At 46.6% G+C, this 20,454-nt stretch overlaps 1 protein-coding gene across 1 annotated transcript in view; it reads right to left on the reverse strand.

The window, feature by feature from the left end:
- Positions 1–20,454, reverse strand: part of LOC146798173 (actin-related protein 2-like) — a 147,494-nt gene that overhangs the window by 43,236 nt on the left and 83,804 nt on the right. The window contains exons 5-7 of the mRNA XM_085625436.1: positions 18,631–18,767; positions 18,104–18,253; positions 7,439–7,584 (exon numbers count right to left, since the gene is read on the reverse strand). Coding sequence (XP_085481562.1) covers positions 7,439–7,584; positions 18,104–18,253; positions 18,631–18,767 — 433 coding nt within the window. The remainder of the gene's footprint in view (positions 1–7,438; positions 7,585–18,103; positions 18,254–18,630; positions 18,768–20,454) is intronic.

The raw sequence follows: 20,454 nt of genomic DNA on the forward strand, positions 1-20,454 counted from the left end.
GCTTGAATCCTGAGATCCGTAGCCAGGCATGTCGTCGCAGCATGACGCTTGTGTTTATGGCTCTGGCAGCCGTGTCTGCAGCATCTAGTGCACATTTGATGGAAGCGTTCGTGAGTAGCTGTCCTTCTCTGATGAGCATTTCTGCGCCTTCCTTGAACTGGTCAGGGAGATGTTGGAATATTTGCTCCAGTGTGTCATAGTGCGCTCTATCATAGCGAGCAAGGAGCGCTTGAGTGTTGGCTATGCGCCATATGTTGGCAGCTTGGGCGGCAACTCGCTTGCCAGAGGTCTCTAACACCTTGGACTCTTTGTCCGGGGGAGGAGCGTCACCTGTCGTTTGCGAGTGTGCCCTCTTGCGTGCATTCGCTACGACGATGGAGTCGAGTGGTAATTGGCCTCTGATGTAAGTAGGATCCCCAGGTGCTGATCTGTATTTTTTATCAATCCTGGGGTTTATCACTCGTGCCCTGGTGGGTTCCTTGAAAATGTCCTTGGCTGGTTTGAGGACCCCCTTCAACATTGGCAGAGTCTTTACATGTCTTTCTGAGGATGCAAAGGTGTCCATTAGAAAGTCATCTTCGATGGTATCAGAGTGAAGCTGTACCCCATGGTTATTTGCAGCACGTTCAATAAGAGCGTTGAACGCCGCAGTATCCTCCGTAGGAGATGTTTTTGCCCCATAGAGTTGTTGGTCCTGTGCATCGAGAGGTGCACTGGGGTCTGCAGGGTCGCCCCAAGTTTGATCAGGGTCCTGCTGGTCATCAGGGTCCGTGTCTACATGGTAGGGGACTTGGTCATCCATGTAGTCCTCCAATGCATCCGTATCGGAGCGTGTGGGGTGAACCGGTGTGGATCCTGGTAGGATGAATGGAAGGGTTCATAAAGGAGAGGTTCCGATTCTACAGGCAACTTCCTTTTTAGTGGGATCCTGAAAGGGTCCAATGGCGGCTCCGAAGTTATCCTTCGGTCGTGGAGAATCATCCTGCCAGTGTCGGCGTCGATGACACGTGCCGGAGACGTCTCAGCAGGTGTGACCGTAGGTTGGGTGACCCGTGTCCTGAGTTGGAACATTTTTGGGATTGTCGACGGAGGCAAGCCGAAGGTAATGTTGGCCGGCACCGAAGAGGCTGCCGGAGCTCCGATCGAACCGGAACCCGACGTGTCCTGGAGGACAGCCGTGGTTTTGCTGCCTTGCGTCGCACCAGGTCGTACTTGGGGCGCCTTTGAGGCTTTGGCACCGGCCAGGTTCGTAGAGGCGGCCGTGCATTTTTTCGGCGCCGGCGGTTCATCGAATCGAGGTGCGGAGATCACCGTCGAAGTCTTCGATACGTGAGGCTTAGGTGTCGTCGAGGGAGCGATGCGAGACACAGCAGGCGGTACGGCCCTCGGTGTCGTTGGTGCCGGTAGCCGAGCAGGTTTGTCGGTGCCGACGGCCTTTTTCCGTTTGTCGACTCCAACGTCGCCCGCTTCAAGTTCGGCACCGAAGTCTCTCTTGGTGCGGTCGGTGCCGACGCGTTGCGCTGGCGTCGAAGGCCTCGATCCGACCAGCGCCAGTTTCGGTTTCGGTGGAACCGGAGCAGCTTTCGGTTTCGGTTTTGTGGTAGGGAAACCAGCTTGTTTATGCAGTAATGGCTGCCGCTGAACGTCCGAGGCCGAAGAACTGCGGGATGGGTCTCGGGTAAGGCCCGAAGGCGATCCCTCGACCGGAGCCATAGGCTGTGGCACTGGTGTTTCTTCGGTTTGAACAGGTAGGCCTTGTTCATCATTGGAGCTACTCTCTTCGGCCCCTAAGGCCTCCTCGTCGTCTCCTACCTCGGTGTCGTCTTCACCTCTGTGGAAGAGTGACTCGTCTACCTCGTCCGATCCGGGTTCGTGTTCGGAAACGGGACTGGAGGGCAAGACTTCTAGTTCCTCGACGTCTTCGGCCTCGTCGAAGATGTCTGTTGGGGCCGGTGCCGCGTGCTGCGCCTCGAGTCTCGCCGCTCGTCGATTCCGTAGAGTCTTCTTGGAACGGAACCGGGCACAGGCCATGCATGTCGATTCGTCGTGGTCCGGCGAAAGGCATTTGTTGCACACCGGATGGACGTCGATGTGTGGGTACTTCGCATTGCATACCGGACACCTTTTGAATGGCGTCCTCGATTCCATCGTCGAAGTAGGCGATGGACAGGTAAATGCGAAAAAAGTCGGTGCTGAAAGTTAGTAAACTAACAGGATTGTATCGAAACCCGATCGATAAACAGTACCGACGCAAACTAAAGGCCTTTTGGCCTCGACAAAATATTTTCCTAACTTGAGCTAAGATAGCACATCCGAACCCAATGGCGGAAAAAAACAATCTGAGGATGGAGAAGATGCCCATGCGCACTGTAGTCCAGGGGAGGAGTCACCTATCCAAGGATACTTCGAAGACTCTTCCAGGACAACAACGTGCAAACATCCGGACCCAACACTAGGCGGCGATCTATGCACAGATATGAATTCAGCAGCCCACATGCCTCGAACATACCACAAACTATGGCGCACATTGGCCTCCTAGTCTACTTCACTACAGCATATCGAATGTGTGATGAGTCTATTCTTTTTGTCCATCCAGGCCATCTTCATGGGGCGACTCAAGATCTCCTATCTCAGGTAAAGAGTTGCGTACTCTCAGAAAGTTCTCCTTTCTGACGAGGCGAAAGCAGAGATTCGCTGGTGGCCGGCTCATATGGAGGCCTGGAACGGCGGTCCTATCTTCGGAGCCCAACCAGATACCAGCAGCACAGGCTGGGGGGCAAAGTGTAGGGATTTCTCCACAGGAGAAAAATGGTCCGATCAAGAACAAGCTTTTCATATCAACTACTAGGAGTTTTTGGCGGACTCCTTCACAGTGAAATGTTGGACCAAGGAGACGGTTCAGTGCTGAGTTTTCCTCAACATGGACAATGTAGCAGCAGTATGCTAAATCAACCAACTGCGTGGTACCAAGTCCAAGCCCCTTTCAGACTAAGCCCAGAGTTTCTGGGAATATTGTCTCAAACATCATATCTCGGTCACAGCAGAACACCTCCCAGGGTCAGCTAATCTGGTAGCTGGATGGCAGTCTCGTTACCTACAGGACTTCAGCCTCCAGAAGATGGATCCCTCTGTGTTTCAAGCCCTCCAACTCAAGTGGGGCCCATTCAAAACCGATCTGTTTGCATGCAGACTGGATCACCGTTGACTAGGCACTTGGGGACAATTAGGGGTCGGATTCCAATGCCCAGCCGACAGGTGCCTTTTTACAGGAATGGACAACTGAGGTGGGATATGCCATTACCCCATTCTCCATGAGACTAGTGGAGCAGGTGAGGAGATAGCAAACTGGCACATTTGTTGTGACCCCTATCTTGGAAATCTCAAGTTTGGTATTCAGTGCGGATGGAACTTTCTTGGGATTGTCCAGTCCCTCTACTTCTTTCCGAATCTCTTCAGGGATCCCTCCGGAAATCCTCACCATCTGGTTTTGTTAAGTTCTCTGCAGCTTATGGCATGGAGGATTACCGGGGTAGATGGAAAGCCCCAGGACTTGAGCCATGCAGCATACCTCCTTTAAAAAGCATGGGTGGGCAATACGGTCCAACACTATTGGTTGGCCTAGGCCAGATGGATGGGTTGGTGTCATCAGAGACACCTGGAATCCGAGAGGACAGGAATTGACCACATCCTGAACTTTTTGGCCTCCCTAGCCTCAGAGGGACTAGTGTATAGATCTGTCAACACCTTTTGCTCAACTCTCTCAGTAGGGTATGCCCCAATGTATGTAGATTTGAAAGGTGAACACCCTCTGGTTCATAAATTAATCAGAGGCATCAGGCTATTGCTTCCTCCAAAACTGCACTACTCTGTGCTTTGGGACATCAACACGGTACTTAACCTGTTTCTTTCCCGGCCAGACAAGTATCTTTCCCAAAAGGAATGCTTGGCCAAATTTGCAATCCTGCTCTGCTTGGTTTCTCGCAGATGTGTATGCGATGTTAGGGCCCTGGACATCACTGGCAGAAACATTACCTCAGATAGGGTTACCGTCCAGATTTCCCTCTGGTTGAGGGGTTTAAAGCATCCCTCCAACATTGCTAAGAGCTTCTGTTCTAAGGGTGTTACCTCTTCAGAGACCGCCTTACAAATAGAGACGTCAATGACATTGCACAGGTTGTCATCAATAGGTAGGTAGGAGATGCACTCCTCCTCCATAAAAGTCCTACGACTCTTGCATAGTATAATCCTCGCCTCCATGTCCTTAATGGAATTGAAACTTACTGTTACGAAAGCTATGAAATTGTATATGCTTTAATAAAAGCCTGCAGGTAATTTCCTTATTACAGTCTAATTGCAACATCACTGTTCATCTGTAATGAGAAAATGAAATAACTACTATACAGCAATAGTTTTACAGTTGCCTTGCAGATGCTTTGCCTGCTGCTGGCGCATATGAACAGTGTTGAAAACCTAGTCTGTGATCAGAAGCTCAACTAATCAAAATAAGTAGCTTTTCAAAATCCCTCTAAACAATTTTCCTGGAAATTCATAGTCATTAATTGATCATCAAACCGTGGAATTGTTTACCGCACTTCAGTACAGAAGTGCAGACATCTTTCTTTTCAAATTAATTATATCTGTTGGAAATGGCCTTTTTTTGCAGGGTTACCCCCCAAACATTTTGCTGCTTCCTCCTATATTTTTCCTGACCGGTTTGTGTTGGTTTTAGGACTCTGGGCATTTTACCACCGCTAATAAGTGCTAAAGTGCATATGCCCTATGTGTAAATTGTGTTATGGATTGGTGTTTCCATGATTGATTATTTGATTTACTTGTTAGTCCCTAGTAAAGTGCACTGAGTGTGCCAGGGCCTGTAAATCAAATGCTAGTAGTGGGCCCGCAGCACTGATTGTGCCACCCACTTGAGTACCCCTGAAAAGGTAACTCAGACCTGCCATTGCAGAGTCTGTGTGCAGTTTGTAACTGCCTTGTCGACTTGGCCAGTGCACACACTTGCCAGTCCTTGGCAGTGTATATGAAAGGTAGGACATGGCAGTGTATGTGAAAGGTAGGACATGCCCTGGTGTGTGTGTGGCATGTCCTGATGGTGAATTACGGCTAATTTCGTTTTTCACTATTGGAAGGCTATCTGTTCCCCATAGGACAACATGGGGAGTTTGTTAATAACATCTTATAAACCGGGGAATTAGGTTGGGAAATAAAGTTTTGTATGCCTGAACTCAGAATCTAAAGATGCATCTTTTAGTGAAGGTGATTTTTACATTCTGTGTTTGAAAATACCACTTTTAGAAAGTAGGTAGTTTCTTGCTCAGTCATTCCGTGTGCCTCTGCTGGTATGTGGATTGCCTGTCTGGGTTTTGGATGACAGAGGCTGGGGAGCAGGAGTAGCTCCAGATAGTCTAAGGGGGTCAGGAAAGGGCTGAATAGAACTGGGCTGCAATTGGGGAAGGGGGGGGGAGGAGATTTCCTTGCAACTCAAAGGGCCTGGTCTGCCTCGGACAACGCAGTCTCCACCTGCTGCCAGGAAGTCACACCAGAGAAGGCAGAACTGGTTCTGGCTGGGCACAGACCCTCTCTGCCTAAGAGATCAAATGATTTTGGGATATAAATATTGGGGTCCAGACCCCGGAGCTTTAGAATTCCTTTGGACTAAGAAGTCTGTCAAGAAGAAGAGCCGGAGAAGCTGAAAGGAGGAACTACCACTTTGCTGTGTTGGCCTGCAGTGGCTGCGTCTTGGGCAGTGAAAGGACTGGACTGAACTTTATGCTATCTACTTTGTGAGTTTCTCCAAGGGCTTGAGGTGGAGCTTGCCCCCCTGTTCAAGAAGTCTCAGGAACAGCAAAGACTTCAAGCTCTTCTGCCCTCAGCACTGGGGACTGTGTGTTTTGTGCTGCAACAGAAGAAAAGCAACCTAACGGCATCTATGATGCCACTGTCGACTCCGTGTCCTGAAGGCACCGCCACAACGCCGCACCGCGACCCTGGTCTCACCAACGACGCCTGCTGATGCCGCCACCGAGCCGCTGCTCGCACCGTGACCTGTGGGCACCGCACTCCGCACCGCCTCGCTTCACGACAACGCCTTGGTATCCCCAACGCCGCTCTAAACCAAAATCTACGCCGCTGCTTGCACCGTGGTTCGAAGGCACCGCTCGTAAAATTACAGAACGCTCCGCCCTCATCCCGCACCGCAGCCGTCACATTCCGACGCCATTGACTCCAGTTTGTCAGCCCATGAAGGCGCTTCAGCAACGACGACTATGCACAGCTACCTGCCAGCACCGTGACGAGCACCGCATTAATTTTGCACCGCGAACCTGGTGTCACCGATGAAGCCATCTGACGCCGCAGCACCCGACGCCAGCGCTCCTGACTTCAACAGAGAGGAGTTCGATCTCTAACGCATGTGACTTTGAGGGCCCGACGACTCCTGCACCGACCTCCGGAACAGATGCCTGCGGATGCCGTGCTTTCAAAGCTCAACGAGAGGTCGCAGACGCCCGGCAATTCTAAAAGGTACTGTTTGCGGGCCTTTCCAATACCGTAGCTGGCCCGCAACACCACGGTCAGCCAGAACGGTATGGATTTGTTTGCTCAGGACGCCGTGATAGCCCCGGACGGTGCTATCGACATCAAGGAACTATTTTTCAAGCGTATTTTGATAACCGAAGATTGTTAAGTACTGTATTGTGGATTTTTATCGTTTTTGGTCTTGTCTTAAGTATATAAAAATATTAGATATTTTTCTAAACTGGTGTCCTTTTGTAGTGCTTACACTGTATTACTGTTGGTTATGTGCCAGTGCTTTACACACTGCCTCTAAGATAAGCCCGACTGCTTGTGCCAAGCTACCAAGGGGGTGAGCAGGGGTTATTTTATGAGTGTAACTCCCTTATCCTGACTAGAGAGGTGGTTTCTGCCTGGCTTTGGCACATGCCCTAGCCTACCAAAAATCCAATTTCTAACAATATCAAACTCCTCAAATAAACCACACACTGGTGTACTTATTTTCACAATATATGCATCACATAAAAGCAAGCAGGAGACACAGTAAAAGTAAAAAAAGAAATTGGAGTAGAAATGATGTGGCCAATTCTTATAGGAAAAAAGACACCCTACAGTACATAGCAAGAATACTGCAAGTCGATTTGGAATTTAGTGACATTGTAAAGGTACTCATCATTTGGCCATCTTCTTCTATATAGTCATAAAACTCAGTCACTTGCAAAATCCTCATAACATAAAATAGGGAGTCTTGTATTGTATACTACATAACAGCATATGTCTCATAAGAACACTTCTCTACAGCCATGCCCCTCATGGTACAAGTCATTCTTTCCATTAAGATAATCTTCCAGAGTAAGCTCCAAATGGAAGATTCTCCCACATTTATTACAAGAAGGATGTCTTCCCATACCTGGTATCAATATCGGCAGCTTGGATGGTATTGAAGAGCAATTCTGCCACACCAACCCCTTCCACATTGATGAGATGAGGCTGGAACAGAGCTTCTGGAGCTTCAAAACGTTCACCTCCCACTTTGATGACTCGTCCATCTGGGAGCTAAAAGGAAGGACGAAAGAAGTAGCACTACTCCATAAAATGATAAATATAATTCTGAGTGAGATTGATGTATTGAAGCATACTTTCTTGCTCCAGAAAAGTGTGGTAAGGTCTGTAAATAAAGCATGGGCTCACTTGAGAAAGCTGTGTGTAGCTTTCTTAAATGAGGAGGCAGGGAAGTCACTGTCCGCAAACCGAACACTTATCTGTTTTTTCTTTAATAAAATTGTGAATTGTGAGAGAATGACTGGGGTGAACGAGGGGTGTAGGGGGATGGGGGTGTCTGTGTCTACATAAATCACTGAGGGGGGTGCATAAAACACTATTTGATCATTTTGGCTCAAACGCAAAAAAGCTGAAATGTGCAAACTTCCATAACCACCCGCCATCTTTTGCTCTTGGTAGTCAGTCTTTTTATTTTGTGCCTTTTTGAAATGGTTGTTTTGTTTTGTGTTTTCTGCATGGCGGGCAACTTAAACTATGGCGTGCAATGTGTGGATTGCATATCATAACTGGTGAATTTCAGTACTTCTGCATATTTGAGGCAGAGTCCTAACTCAATTTTGAACGTCTTTTTTAATTTATGAATTTCATGGGGTTTTGCGCAGGCTTTGGCCTTGTGCAGCTGCATTGCCTGCCTGGGATCACACTCATTTCGGCGAAGTGGTCAGTTAGCCGTAACTCCATATCCAACCCATGGTAGAACGACGATCTCGCTATCTTGTGTAAAACCTGCAAAAGGCTGGAACGGGTATGGAGACGGGAGTATGACCCTTTGCAGAATAAGAGTTAGCAAGCAGCAATGAAAAGCTATCACCGGGCCATACACAGCGCGTGCAGCTTATTTCGCAAGGGAAATCAGTAGTGACAATCCTTCCAAAACTATTTTTTCCATACTGAAAAGTTTGAAACAGCCTGGGGTCCCGGCAGTGCCTCGTATATCATCCAACGAGCAGTGTGAGGCTCTTGCCACCTTTTTTGTTGAAAAAGTGGAGAACATTTACTCGTCCTTTACTCACACCGTTATGAGTCCTGACCCTGTGCCGGGACCGCCCCACACTCACACATTGGCTGCATTCCCGCCAGCCTCCTTGGAGGAGCTACGGTTGGTATGCACCATGATTAAATCCGGCTCCCCTCAAACCTGACTAGTTCATGAGATCGCTACCTGTGCTCTTGTCACCTCTGAGCCAGGTGATTAATATATCTTTGTCCAGTGCGGCTGTTCCCAACTCTTGGAAGCAAGCAAGGGTGGGTCCTCTGCTTAAGAAACCTACCCTGGACGGTGCCAAACTGGAAAACTATTGCCCGATATCTCTTCTCCTGTGGATCGCCAAGATCACGGAGACCTACGTTAACTACATCCTCACCAGATTTTTGGAAGTGAACAACTACCTGGACATCTATCAGAATGGCTTCCGCTCGGGCCACAGCACGGATTCTGCTCTCCTGGCTGTCACCGAGCATCTCAGGCTCACTCTAGATGAGGGACGTACGTCGGCTCAGATTCTTTTACACCTCATTGCCGCATTTGATATGGTCTCTCATCGGATCTTGTTACACAGGTTGAAGGAGGCAGGTGTTTTGGACTTGGCCTGGTTTATTTTTCTTTCTAATAGGATCTTCCAGGTCGTGGGTCCTCTGTTCGCCTCCACGTTCCATGCCAACAAGCAAGGGGTTCCGCAGGGCTCCGCGCTGAGCCCCACACTTTTTAATCTTTATGTCCAACCTTTGGCAGTCCTGGGGAGGAGTAGAGGGCTTACCATTGTATCATATGCTGATGATACACAGCTGGTGGTTGCTCTCTCGGACGACACTGGGGAGGCAGCATCCAAATTTCAGGATGATCTTACGGCTGTCGCCGAGTGGATGACTGATAACTGTCTCCAACTGAACTCTAGCAAGTCAGAGGTCTTGCTGGTGAGAAAGCATCAAGAGCTGTGGGGAGATCGGTGGTGGCCGGCCATATTGGGCTGTGCACCTACTCCTAAGCAGGTGGTGAAAGATCTTGGTGTCTGAGTCAATTCGGACCTCAGCTTTCAGTTTCAAACCAAGAAAGTTGCAGGGAGCTGGTTTAGCATACTTCTGGGGATTAAACCATTGCTTATGTTTTTTGACCCATCCGTCAGGCAAATGATTATTCAGGCCTCCATTATATCAAGACTGGATTATGCCAATGCACTGTACTTAGGGGTAAACAAGACCAAAACCCTGAGATTACAGCGAGTTCAAAATGCGGCGGCTAGAACCCTAATGGGTCTCCCCAGAACCTGCCCCACTTCTAGGGCAATCCGTCGGTTGCACTGTCTGCCTGTTGCCAACCGAGTGGAATTCAAGGTCCTTTGCACTGCATTCATATTCTTGAAATCTTCCTCACCGGCCATCCTGTCCAATTTGTTATCACCCTATTCCCCTACGTGCCTATTTCGTTCAACGGGCCAACATCTGGCGACTGTGCCTCGTATGAGGAGGGCTCGGTCGGGCGGGCACTCTTTCCCCTTACTGGCTGCCAAGCTCTGGAATGCTCTGCCATTTCCCATTTGTGCTATGGAGAACTACATGGCCTTTCGCAGGGCTATTAAAACTCATCTTTTCCCCACAGCCTAGTGTCTTCTTCTGATCTCCAGCCCCTATGTTCTGCTTCAGCGCTGGGACGCCTCTTTGCTGAGGCAGCTGTGCGCTATACAAAACATACTAACATAACAGGACACCTTGTACATATCCAGGTGCTTCGGCCAACCCCGCCTTGCGCATATTATATCATGCACACATATGACAGATATAGTACTCAAATGTATGACTGTTTTGTTGGTTCATTTCAAAGGGGCTGCCTCAGCACACTAACAAGGAACTGGATACCAGTCCTTTGTCACCCTAGGCCTCTTGTAACCTGGGTACGGACAAAGAAAAATTCCAGAACCAGATCTGGTGGGGGAGGGTCTAGAACTTTCTCCCTCTTCTAAGGCTGGCCCTGAGTATTGGACCCTCCGACCAACTCCTCACTTCTCTCCAGGACCGGCGGCCGACTCCCAGAAGGACTGCCCTGTGCTACCAGAGGACTGCCCTATGCTACCAGAGGACTGCCCTGCTGATGGAAGCCTGCCTTGTACCCACAGAGGACTGACGTACTTAGGCCTGCCTTGCTGATTGATCCCAGGGCTACCCGAGTGGCTCCAGGGTCTAGTTGGCTCACTTCCTGTTCTGAACTACAGGGGGACCCAAAAAGCTCCAATAGCCTTTGACCCACACCCTACCTGAAGTGAATCCTGCCCTCCAAGTGGTGCCCCACCACTCCCGGATCCTTGGGTTCAAATATGCCCAAACAGCTAAAAACTGAAGTTTGGGACTTCAAAGGTTTTCCACAAAAAAACTGCCCTGAGAACCGACAGGAGACCGGGAACTACCTACTCAATGATCTGCCCAAGTTGCAACACCAGTCAGCATGACTTTGCAGTAGCTCCCTGTACACTCTTCTTTGCAGCATCAAATCCTGTTCAGCTGTGTTGGACTTGGCCCTTTTGCAGAGTCATCCTCAGACGTTTTGCCTTCAATCTCCTGTTTTCTGAACCCCGCTTTGGTAACGTTTAGTAGTCTGTACACTTTACCACTGCTAACCAGTGCTTGGGATTTCTCTCTTAAACATGGTGAAACGGGCATATCCCCAGTAGCCACATTTAGTTTACTTTGAAGCCCCTAGTAAAGTGGTACTACATGTACCCATGGCCTGTAAATTAAATGCTACTAGTGGGCCTGCAGCACTCATTGTGCCATCATCTTAAGCAGTGCTGAAGTCTCAGGCCTGCTATTTCTGCTGCCTGTGTGCAGTTTTAAACAGCCATTTCTACCTGGAAAAATAAATCTTTTACCAGTCCTAAAACTTTCTTTTTTAATATATACAAGTCACCCCCTCGGGGAGGCCCTAAATAGTCCAAAGGTCAGGGTTCAGTATATTTAAAAAGTTGTACATATACTTATAAGTTTTAAATGTACTGGGAGTGAAAAACTCTTAAATACATGTTTCACTATTACAAGGCCTACCTCTCCTTCAGGATAACACTGGGTTACACTATTACATTTAAGTGATAACTTTCAACTAGCAACAGGTAGGAATATCACGTTTGGTCTCTAAAGAATGTTAATTTAAAACCCTCTTTAATGGTAAAGTTGGATTTTAAGTCACAATCTGAAAATGCCACTTTTAGAAAGTTGGCATTTTCTTGTCCCTACGATTTGATGTCTGCAGCCTGTAGAATTGGTCATATGACTAGCTTTAGCTGGCAGTAGGTCTTTGTGCATTGTTCCAAAACAGTGAGCCAGAGGGGGAATAGGTGTTGGGAGGATGGGCCATCTCTGACTTGATGGGGGGCAGAGCTGTCACCTATCACACTAGCACATCACAAAGCCTCTGCCTCAGCGCACTAACAAAGGGTTCCACACTAGTCTATTGTGCCCCAGACAAGCTGAGGTCAGGACAGAGAGGAAGGAAATTCCAAACAGTTCTGGGTGTGGAACCCTCTAGAAACTTCATTTACTTCAAAGCTGGCACCAAATATAAATATTGGACCCTGATACTCAACTCTTCAGACCACTTCTGGACCTGTGGACTCTGCCAGGAAAGAGGACAGCCCAGCTGGGAAGCCTGCCCTACTTGCTGGCAAAGGACTACTTTGTTGTCAAGACCTGCTGTTGCTGCACCAGGACTCTTCTGCTGCCGTGGGCTGTCCCGCTGAAGCCAGCATGCCTGTGTGGACCCAAAACTCCAGTAAATCACCAAAGGTGTGAACTCCGAGTCCTCAAAGGCCGCCTAGACACTGGCGTCGAAACACTAGACGACCTAGGGTTGGAATCAACAAAAAAAGGCAGCACGGGTCCCAAATCAAATGACACCTATGGGGCAAGCCTTCTAACGAACCCTCAAAGTCGGTAGGCACATGATAGGGGGTGAAGTACAAGGAGGCGAAAAACAAACAGCTGCCAACCTCAAAAAGGAAGGGGTCATAGATGGTCAAAGCCGAACAACGAGCGCTTGAGGTTGTTAACTTGTGATATTACCGGTTTTCTCTGTCCCACTTGGTGACAACTTGCAATGAGATGTGTTTACTTAGGGGAATCATGGTAGTGTGCAGATGTATGGATACTGTGATTAATCACCACTGTTTTTATAATATTACAAAGGACTGTTTTCAATGAGATGTTAAAGTGATGAGATATTGCATAAATTGTGAATGTTTTTATTAAAAAAATTGAGGATATTCTAGTATATGACCTGAATACATCACTGTACATAGAATATTTTATAGGAGTTGAGGATTTATTGAATACAATAAAAGGATACATTTTTGTACTGAACAGGGTTCAGTGCATAGATAGCTGTGAGAATATTAAATATATGAGGGCTTCCCTGAAAATAAATGATTGTATAGAGGGAAGAAGACTAATGTGAATCAAAGAGGGACCTTTCGTTGTTTCCATTAATGGGGAGACTCATGGCCACCATATACCCAAAGAACGCCTACCTACAAATACCAATGAACCAAGGGCACAGGCAGTGCCTCAGATTTGTGTTAGACAAGGTGCACTGCCAGTTCAGGGTGCTACCCTTCGACATACAATCAGCACCAAGCAGTTGAGAAAATGCCTGGCAGCAGTAGCCACATACCTGAAGAGACCAGGCATACATGTCTACCCATACTAGTGCAAATGCTAAAAAAACAGACAAGTTCAAGACAGAAGTGCCAACAGGACATACAGATGGTCATCTCTACACTACTACAGCTGGGATTCACCATAAACCAGGAAAAATCATGCCTGTACCCAGAGCAAAAGAAAGTATTCCTGGAAGTGACATTGACCTGAAAGACAGCACATGCATATCCAATGCCCAAGAGGGCAAAGGCAATAACAGACCAAGCTCACCTCTACCAGAAGGGTCAATCTCTGACAGTGAGGGCAGTTACTAAACTAATGGACCTGCCGCCATCTTGCATCCCACTCATACTGCAAGCCAGACCACACAAGCAACCCATACAGGATTGGCTCTGCAACAAATGGTCATAAGCCACAGGGAGCTGGGAGGAACTAGTGGTTGTCCCTGAAAAGGTACAGGAAGCAGTAAAATGATGTAACACAAGGAATGTAACAATAGGGATTCCTTTCAAGCTACCGAATCTAATGGCGACCATAACTGATGCATCCCAGAAAGGATGGGGATCACCCATGGACAGCCTAAAGGTCAGGGGTCTCTTTAGCTCTGTGGAGGCAGTGAAACACATAACCCTTCTGGAACTCAAGACAGTCTTCCTAGCATTAAAAGCATTCCCAGCGCACATAAAGAGACAGTGCGGATTCAGACCGGCAACACAGCAACAATGTCCTATCTCAATAAACAAGGGAACAAAGTTTTTACAACTCTCCTAATTAGCATAGCAGATATGGAAATGGGCAGCCAAACGGAACGACTATGGTGGCAATACACCTCCCAGGAGAACACAACCCTGAACCAGATAGACTAAGCTGAGAAGCAAACGTTTCCCACTATTGGGAGCTAGCACAAGAGGTTTCTGGGTCAAACTAAGCACAAACCTGTTCTAACGCCCAGAAAAAGCAGAATGCCAAGACTTCCTGTCCAGACACGCACACTACCAGTCCAAGGGGAATGCTCGGTTGATAAACTGGTCAGGGACATCTACAAACGCCTTTCCACCGATTCCCCTGATCCCAAAGGTGCTAGACAAATTCAAACCGTCGAATAGGTCACTCATACTAATCACTTCAACAGTGGGCCAGACAGACTTGATACTCAGATCTACTAGAAATATCCATTAGGCAGATCACACCCAAAACGGCCACCTCCAGCTTCCCCTGAGACAATGGAAATCCTCAGGGGGGAAAGACGACGGAATACACAAGTGCTACATGCCTAAGTGAGTCAGATATGTCCACTGTGTAAATACCACAAGAAACTAGAGACAAAAACAGAGTACAGAATGGTGCTAACGTACCTCACCCACCACCTGGATAATAGCTTGATCTACACATCATTAGGGATCCGCCATAGTTGCATACATCAGAGGAGTAACAGGGGACCTCTTCTTCACCCTACTGGTGGTGAAAAAGATTCCTAGAAGGATAAAAAAAAAAAAAGGAGCACCACAAATACCAATGTGGAACTTAAACATTGTACTCACACAGCTGATGACAGGACCCTTTGAGGCTATGTACAAGTAAGAACTAAAATTCCAAAATCTAAAGACTGACTTGTTTATAGAAATTACATCACTATGCAGAGTGAGCGTACTACAAGCGCTCACCACCCTAGAGCCCTACCTTCACATCCACAAGGACAAGATGGTACCAAAAACAAACCCTTTGTTCCTACCAAAGGCTGTATCACAATTCCACGTCAACCGGAGCATCCAACTACCGGCCTTCTTCCTGGATCAAAAGACTTAGGCCAAAATGGCACTGCACGCTTTTTACATGCGAAGAGCACTCATCTACTACCTACAAGAGAGTAAAACACTAAGAAAGGGGAACAAACTTTTTGTCTCTTGTGGAAGGGCACACCAGTAACGGAGGGAACCATTGCAGGATGGATAGTAGAGACAATACAAACCAGTTACACAAGGGCGGGAAAACCTTTGCCAACATGGCTCAGAGCACATTCCACAAGGAAGGGTGCAATCCTGGCCTTCCTAGCAAATGTGCCATTCACTGACATTTGCATGGCTGCAACATTATCACCTACACACACATTCACAAATCACTGCCATGTGGACATCTAGATAAGCAAGGAAGCATAGGTGGAACAGAGTGTACTACACCTATTTGTAAACTCATGCACATTTTAACCCAACCCCCCCCCCCCCCCCCCCAGAGGGACAGATACCGCTACATAAATGAAAGGATTCATGCTGCAAAATAAAATGGTTACTTACCAGTAGGAGCAGCTTTGCAGCTCAAAGAGTTTTCTGGATTCACATGCGACCTAGCTACCTGCCCAGAAATGTGATGGGACAAACAAGTGAGGACAACAAAACATTGAAGGTTCCAACTAATAAAGTCACCAGCGGGGGAAAAAGGTTCTGAAGATGGTGACCATGCATATGAACTTCCAGGTGCACATTTGACATCACATAGGGGATGTAATTACCACCAAATGGTGGCCGACGACATCCAAACACAAGGAGATGGACGGAGTGCTGAAACTTTTCAGATTCTCACACCCATTTACAGATCTGGGTTGTATCCATCATTGTTCTTTAGCTCACTTCGCCACCACAGCTTGGACCCAGCCATATGCAAATCAGTCTTGACCCTGTGCCTCACTGGAACAGTCCAACCCGAACTGCCAGGCCAGGTCATCTACTGTCTATTAGGTTTTTCTCTCCCTTAACTCATACTGTTCTGATTGCCCGCATATGGTAACCACCAACATTGCCTAACGATTTTCTTTGAATATATTTATGTTTGTACTAGAATCTAATGTGTCTTGCGTCATATGCTCAGCAACTTGATTACATTATGTTTTTCACTATTATGAAAAGCGCTTTGATACCTTAAGGTCTAGCTAGCGCTATATAAAACCTATAAATAAATAATAAAGACGAGCAAGAAAAAAAAGGATAGATTTATGCAGGTGTTATGCTTGGTGGGCAATGTAAGACAACCATCAAGCTATGGGGTAGGACTGGCTGATTAAGCAGAAGAAAAGCCAGCTGACAGCTGCCCCAGGCATACCCAGGTTGGAGGCCATGTGTTGTAGCAAAGGTTAGATATGTGGTTCCGTAGTATAATGCAGTTAAGAGTATGAAAAGTAGAAAAGCCGTTCAGAGAGTGGAAGATTGGAGACTACGTGGGCGTTATGGGTGGATATAAAATTGGAAATGAGGCACAGGGTGGAGCTTTTCTAGAGGAGAATTTGAAAGGGTTGTAAAGGTCGTGAGTCAGTTTCCAGGGAAATGCATTCAAGAGTTTGAAACCAAGTGATAGCTCTGGATGTCTGGGATGGGGAGTGGAATCAATAAAGGCCTCCAGATTTCAAGGATGAACACAGCTATTTGATGATTGAGGGAGCCTAGAGCAGATGGATTAGTTGACTAGTCAACACAGGCTAGAGACCGTGAGAATACATGCCATTTAACATTTGTAGGATAAAGGGGTCAGATGTTCAATAAGGATTTTCTGCTTAAGGAATGGCGACATTTTTGCTGAGGAAGGTAACAGAGAGCTGACTTTAACGGGTTGGTGAGGCAAAAGAGAGAAACTGAGACATGAAAAAAGGGATACCCGATGATGTGAATTTATGATGAGATCATGGTTGCAAAGAGGGCAAATGGTCTGAATGGAAAAGTTTGGATGGCATCTGAGAGTTTCAAAGAGTGACAGTGAAAAGAGGAGAATGAGTCTGATGATTTGGATTCAAGCATGGAAGCGAAGTTGGGGTGATCAAATATCTGCATAGTTTTTGTGTTTCTGGGCGGTGGAGCTTCCTCCTTTTCCTGAGATGGCCACTAATGCAAGAGTTCATGTCCTTGGGAGCCATGGCATTAGGTAGGGCAGGGCTTGTTCTGCAGCATAATGCAGCAGGAAAGCTAGGATAATAGTTGAGGCAGGTCTGATAGCAGGAAAAATATGGAAGTCATCTTCATGATAGTCACAGCTGGTGTTTAGAAAAAATGCACTTGGAGAGAATGACAGGGGTTGGGGGGGCATGGCAGACATTGGGATTGTCATGTAAACGAGTGGTCAGAAAAGGAGGAACTGACTTGAGGGTAGATGTGATTGAAATTAATCAGGCTCAGGGGGATTCCTTTGAGTATGCCAGCTGAGAAGATGTGATGTTGAGAAAGAGGAATAAAAAACAGCATGTTAAAGAGCATGACAGGGAATCTTTGTGTTTAAAGTCCCATCCAATTATAACCAGATATCGGGTGGCTAAGACCGTAACAAAGTGGAGTTCTTAGAAAAAGTTACTGATACGCTGGACAGCATCCAAGTGGGAACATGTTGAAGATAAGCAGATAATCAACTTTTAAAATTAATTCAGATGAATGAAGATTATGGAAGAATGTTTGTTTTTGCTATGAAATAATTGCCGGTGTTGTTCCAAAGGTGTACCATAAGAAGTAACTACACCCTACTATACTTCAGGAGAAAGCCTAAGACATCCACTCAGAATTCTCTGGTCTCTGTTGGCATCATAACTACTATTTAAATCATCTCTTTCTGTGCTAACTGCATTCTCGAGTTACTTGTCAAGTGATTAGTTGCACTTGCAGCTAGGTATACAATTGTGCATCCTTACAAAAATAGCTAGGAAACAAAGACAAGAACCCAATATTGATTTATATGCTTCCGGAAAGAAGTCGGGGTGTGCCTATAGGAGAGTAAAAAAGGCCCTGCCCTCAACAGAACGGACTGAGGAATCTCTCAGAAAAGAGTACTATGCATGGAACATTCATGCTTGTAAAGATTTGGGTTTGTGGGATGGTGATTTAGAACCACTGGTATCACTCACCATATAGGATTCCACTAGCACCGTAGTCTCCTGGGCCAGTTTCTGCTCTTGCTCGATGTTATATCCCACGTAGCACAGCTTCTCCTTCATCATCCTCACTGTCTCAAAGTCAGCCGAATGGTTAAATGCGTATCCTCTCAGGAGCAGAAGCTATGTGATGAGCCCAAGAGCAAAGGGATAGTGCAGAAGAAAAGAAGACATCGCCGGGGCATGATCAGAATATGAAAAAGCAATACAAAAAAGCAAAAAGGTAAGGGGCAGGGGGTGGTAAGGAATACATAGGAACAATGGAATAATGGTAAAAAAAAAGAATAAGAGGGGAAGAAACAAAGATAAAGTTTAGCATGGATGGTTCTTCCCTTTCCTGCCAAGATTATTCTGCTTCATGGAATACAAATACCCAACAGCGTGCGAAGAAGACCAGAACATCCCAGACTTGCAAACAAAATGGCAGATAACTACTCCATTGTATTTGGTTTTTATTTGGCAGTTCACTTTGTCACACTGTAGAAGAAAGCACACCTCACCTTGATGAGGTAGCGTGTAATGTCTCTGCCAGCAATGTCCAAGCGACGGGTAAGATGAGGTAAAGAGAAGCCCTCATAGACAGGACAGATGTGGGTCACGCCATCTCCCGAGTCCACAACTACCCCAGTGAGCAGTCCTGAAGGTGGAGAAGAAGGGCACTTAGCTGGAGAGCATCAAGACATACACACAATAGTCTGGATATAGCTGGTCACTGACAAGAATACTGCAGAGCTGCACAACCCAATCAGAATGAGCAGGAGAAAAAGGTTCCGAGGAGAGAAATAGCCAGAAGGCTAGCTCTCAAAGAGGAACACCTGGATGCTAAGCCCAGGGGTCCCACTTGCTCACACTGTGTCAGTTACATAAACTTACAATGATAGTGCTTCTAAGCAATGTAAGCCTTACATGTAATATATAAACAAAGTTACATTTGGGTGCTGTGGTTGTGCTGTCTTCCGTTGTGTGCCTGGAAATGATTTTCCTATTTGCTGAACAAGCGGTAGTAATGCCGACTGATGTAGTTCAAAAGCAGAACAGACCATGCATTAAAATAGAATGAATAAATAGTACATTTATTTTCAAAACGGTACAAATAAAGCAAGGACAAAGCTGGAGTCCATTTAGTTGTGTTTGCAAACTACGTCCACATATGGGCAGACATGATGGGCATGCAGGTCTTTATCTGCCATCAAATTTGAGTTTTATCACTTTTAATACAATGCGCTGACAGCCTGAATTGGTGAATCAACTTCTCAAACTGTCAGCCCTCACCTGTAACCTCCAATAAACTTGGCGGCTTCACAGAAATGCTATTCGACATATATCGACCAATTGCAATGCAAGACTTGTTGCCTGATGTAAAATACTCCAATTTCTTAGGGAAATGCTAATTCTAGAGGGGAAATGAAAGGTTGAACTTTATCTGCCATCGGTGTAGAATGGTGAAGGCCATTCAACAGTGGATTCTTCAGAGCTTGCATCTTCCTGCAGAAATTGGAGAATTTATATTATTACCACTGAGCTCATCTCATGCAGGTCTACTCTTCCAACATCTAGGTGTGTTCACTGGGACATCTTTTAGATTTGTTCCACGTTAATCTACACGTTTGTTCCACGTTAATCTACAAGTGTAAGCCAATGACACCCTCATCCAATTTTGGCTGGAAAGCAGGTCTGTGAAGCGGGTCAACATCTTCACCTTCATGCTCTATGGATTATTCCGGATGAAGGAAAGATCCCACTGCCTGAAAGGAGCTATAATAGAAATCTTCAGAACGGGAGGTCAAGAATTCTCCTCTCCGTCATTCAAATGGTACTCCAGTCTAGGAGCATTGCCTACTGCCGCACTGAAAGTCAACAACATGGGAGTCATATTAAATTCTGGTCTCTCAATTCATAGAAAAACGCGCTGGCCAAATGAAACAATTTGGATCCTTCCACTCATCCAAAATGGACAACAGGTGGAACTGACAAGATGCCTTGTGATGGCCTGTCTTGACTATTCTACATCGTTTTCATTGGGCTTCAAATAAACTCTTCTATGGGTATTAAAGGCTCCAGAACCATCCAGCCAGAGTTTGTCCTACTTTACAATGGTGGGACCACAGAAAAACAAACCTTAAATGCTCTCTACCGGCTCCCAGTAAATGCAACAATAAAAGTCAAAGTCCTCTTCACCATGAACAAAGCATTCTAAGCTAAAGGCCCAGGATACTTGCGGAATCTGGCCACTCAGTGCTCAATAGAAACTTTAAACAGTAAGTTCTCAAACATAATAAACATGAAGGCAAATCCTTGAGAGCTCAGGGACCTGGACTGTGGAA

This window comes from Triturus cristatus, chromosome 9 (assembly GCF_964204655.1).
Source record: "Triturus cristatus chromosome 9, aTriCri1.1, whole genome shotgun sequence".
Taxonomy (NCBI): Eukaryota; Metazoa; Chordata; class Amphibia; order Caudata; family Salamandridae; genus Triturus; species Triturus cristatus.